The sequence below is a fragment of the Capsicum annuum genome, chromosome 3, assembly GCF_002878395.1.
Source record: "Capsicum annuum cultivar UCD-10X-F1 chromosome 3, UCD10Xv1.1, whole genome shotgun sequence".
Classification (NCBI taxonomy): Eukaryota; Viridiplantae; Streptophyta; class Magnoliopsida; order Solanales; family Solanaceae; genus Capsicum; species Capsicum annuum.
Window position 1 is genome coordinate 3322426 of NC_061113.1, and position 3210 is coordinate 3325635.

Genomic DNA, 3210 nt, shown 5'->3' on the forward strand with positions numbered 1-3210 from the left:
TGAAGAGGATTCAACATTTGTTATATACACATAAAAAATAATTTTAACCATATATAAATAGTATAGTTTTCCACCAAAAGGGGTTCAGATGAACCCCTCGTCAAAGGGTAGCTTCGCCCGTGATTCTACATTTAAATTTTTAATATTGAACTTATCATATTTTAAAAATTAATTTATAGCACGGAACTAGAATTTTTATTAAGAAGGTTCAGAAATAACATATGAATAAATTGAAGAGGATTCAACATCTATTATATACACATATAAAATAATTTTAACCATATATAAATAATATAATTTTCTACCAAAAGGGATTCAGATGAATCGGATAATTCCGCACCTGATTCTACATTTAAATTTTTAGTATTTAACTTATCATATTTTTAAAATTAATTTATAGTTTACGTTGAAAGTTGTGAATTCAGATATAATAACGTAAAGTTGTATCCATCCTTACAACATGTCACATACATGTCTTATTTTCTAGGTTACTGAGGCTACTTATTAAGAGCGACAACTTATAAAATAATTCTTTTATAATATACGATGAATAAACATTAAATTTTATTAGGAAAGAGAATATTAATTAGAAATAGGAAAACAATATATTGCTTACTAAAAATTCAATCTCTAACAACCTTTGCCAACTTGTTGAACAAAAGCTTTTAGATTCATTTGTGAAGATCCACCTTCTTTCACAGCTTCCCTTGCCAATTCTTTCCATTTTTGTGCATTCTTTCTCATTTCTTCACCATTATTCATTACAATTTCTATGCACCTTTTTATCTCTTCACTATCAACCACACCATCTCCATTCACTCTCAGCCTAACACCTGTCTTCCAAACATCTTCAATCAACTTAGCATTAGTCCCTTGATCTGTCCAATGAGGATATGCCACGACAGGCACGCCTGTCGACAGGCTCTCCAGAGTCGAGTTCCATCCACAGTGCGAGACGAAACATCCAATAGATGGATGTGTCAACACTTCAAGTTGTGAACACCATGGCACTATTTTACCTTGCTTCTCCAATTCCATCATGCAACTTAATTTCTCTTGTTCATTTTCTACTTCTTTTGCATTCTCTTCATCTCTTATTACCCACAAGAATGGCCTTTTAATCTCTATCAACCCTCTTGCTATCTCCTCCTTTTGGTTTCTTGATAAATTCAATAGACTTCCAAATGAGATATAAACAATTGATGACTTAGGGTTTGAATCCAACCATTCCATGTAGTCATCATTTGACTTTTGAAAAAGATCAAAACCAAATGAAGAATCCAATGGTTCTTTTCCATCCAAGAATGATGAAGGAATCAATGGTCCAATTCCAATCAAATTGTACCCTTCAATAGCTTTGAGTGCATCTAGTTCTAGTGCATCAAATGTGTTCACAAGTACCTTTGGATTTTCTTCACCATCTAGTGTGTCTAGTTGCTCTTTAAATGTTGGTAGAGCAAAGCTATATTTCTCATCTTTAGAGCTAGAAGAAGCTATAAAAGATGGAAGATCTTGGCTCTTAAGTAGTGGAAGCCTAGGCAATTGGATACACCAATTTGGATCATTGGTGTTACACTTCATTTCATCCTCATATCCATTGAAGTAATAGTAGTATATGTCTAGCACAGTTGCTGGTTGAATCCATAGTAACGCGGAGGGCACATGAAGTTCACGTGCTACCTCCGCGGCCCAAGGAAGTAGAAGAGTGTAGACCAGGGACGTGACAGGACGTTCCTCGTCTGAACTCTTCAGAATGATATCTTTTATTGTCTGGGACCCGCGGCTTCTTATCTCAGACATGTAACGCTCAGAATCATCCACGTCGCACTTGAAACCATCGTCATATCCGTCGGAGAATGCCTCGAAGTTTAAGCCCTCGGGAAGCGTGCAAGCCGCGGTCTTCGCCATACGACGATGAGCGGAAACACTCGTAGCAAATGTCACCTCAATGCCCAATTTGATTAGCCTCTTGGCAAATTGGAGAGATGGATTGATATGGCCTTGTGTTGGAAATGTGACCAAGAGGATATGAGGTCGAGACATTGTTACACTATCAGACTTTGATTGATACAAACTTATAAATAAAAAAGTGAACGAACTTCGAAAATAGAAGCTAGAGAACCTAATTTTGAAAGACTTTAGTATTGTGTGAGAGAAATTTGTAGGAGAAATATTGACTTGTATGAATACTCTTAATAATTGTGTGTTACTATATAATACGATGATAATTAGAGGGATATATATATATATATATTGGAGTAACATGTTTGAGGACCAAATTTAGACACATGACGTTTGAGGTGACGTAATTGATGAGAATAAAAGTTTTTCTGGCACTTAATTTTTTTTTTCTCTATATATAAAAAATGTCAGGTGGACAAAGTTGTGTGTGTGATTATCTTTCTTGAAAAATAAAAAAATAAAATAATCTTACTTGATAGTGAGCTATGCCTTTCAAATTGAGGAGTTTGTTTCAAGAAATTTAACAATCGTGATGTTTTGGTCAGTTTGTGTATATCTCGATTAATTTTATGGAATATCTATCATTTTCAGCAATAGATACTACCAGTTAGCTCTTTTCGCCAACCAACAAGGGTTGTGGTACAACGGATGAGGCTGCTTCATACTTAACTAGAGATCGAGAGTTCGACTCTAGATATGGAAAAAACTCTGTTGGGAACGCTACCCCCCTCAAATGGGGTCTTATTCGGCGCGAATTTAGATTAGTCGAGCTCCAATGCGGGTATCGAACACCGGATGGAAAACTAAAAAAAACTCTTTTCACCAAGACTAGTTTGTGAATTGAAGAATAGTTATCTCATTAAGATTAATGTAATTAGACGTAACTCTCTTATCTGTACTTTTTCCTGATGCAAAATTTTATTTATTATTTCCTCCGTTTTATAATAAATGATTTGTTGAATTTTAACACACATATTAAGAAAAAAATATTAACGATATTAATTTAACACCACTTTTTATTTTTATCCAAAAAAAAAAAGAAAAAACTGACCTTGTACTACCTTTTCAAAAGTTAATTGGTTGTCAAATCATAAGGGTAAATTTAGAAAAAAATTTAATGATTCACTTACTTTGAAACACCCTTAAATACCCAACAATTCACTTATTCCGAAACGGAGGGAGTACGATTAATTACTTTTCGGATTTAATTTATAAGACTTACTTTCTTTTTTAATTAATTTTAAAAAA

The 3210-nt window shown here is 33.8% G+C and overlaps 1 protein-coding gene across 1 annotated transcript; it reads right to left on the reverse strand.

Moving 5' to 3' along the window:
- Nucleotides 1–542: 542 nt before the first annotated feature.
- Nucleotides 543–2973, reverse strand: LOC107864351 (UDP-glycosyltransferase 75C1). The gene has a single exon (XM_016710700.2). The coding sequence runs from the start codon at nt 2263–2265 to the stop codon at nt 631–633; it is 1635 nt and encodes a 544-aa protein (XP_016566186.2). The 5' UTR covers nt 2266–2973; the 3' UTR covers nt 543–630.
- Nucleotides 2974–3210: the final 237 nt, after the last annotated feature.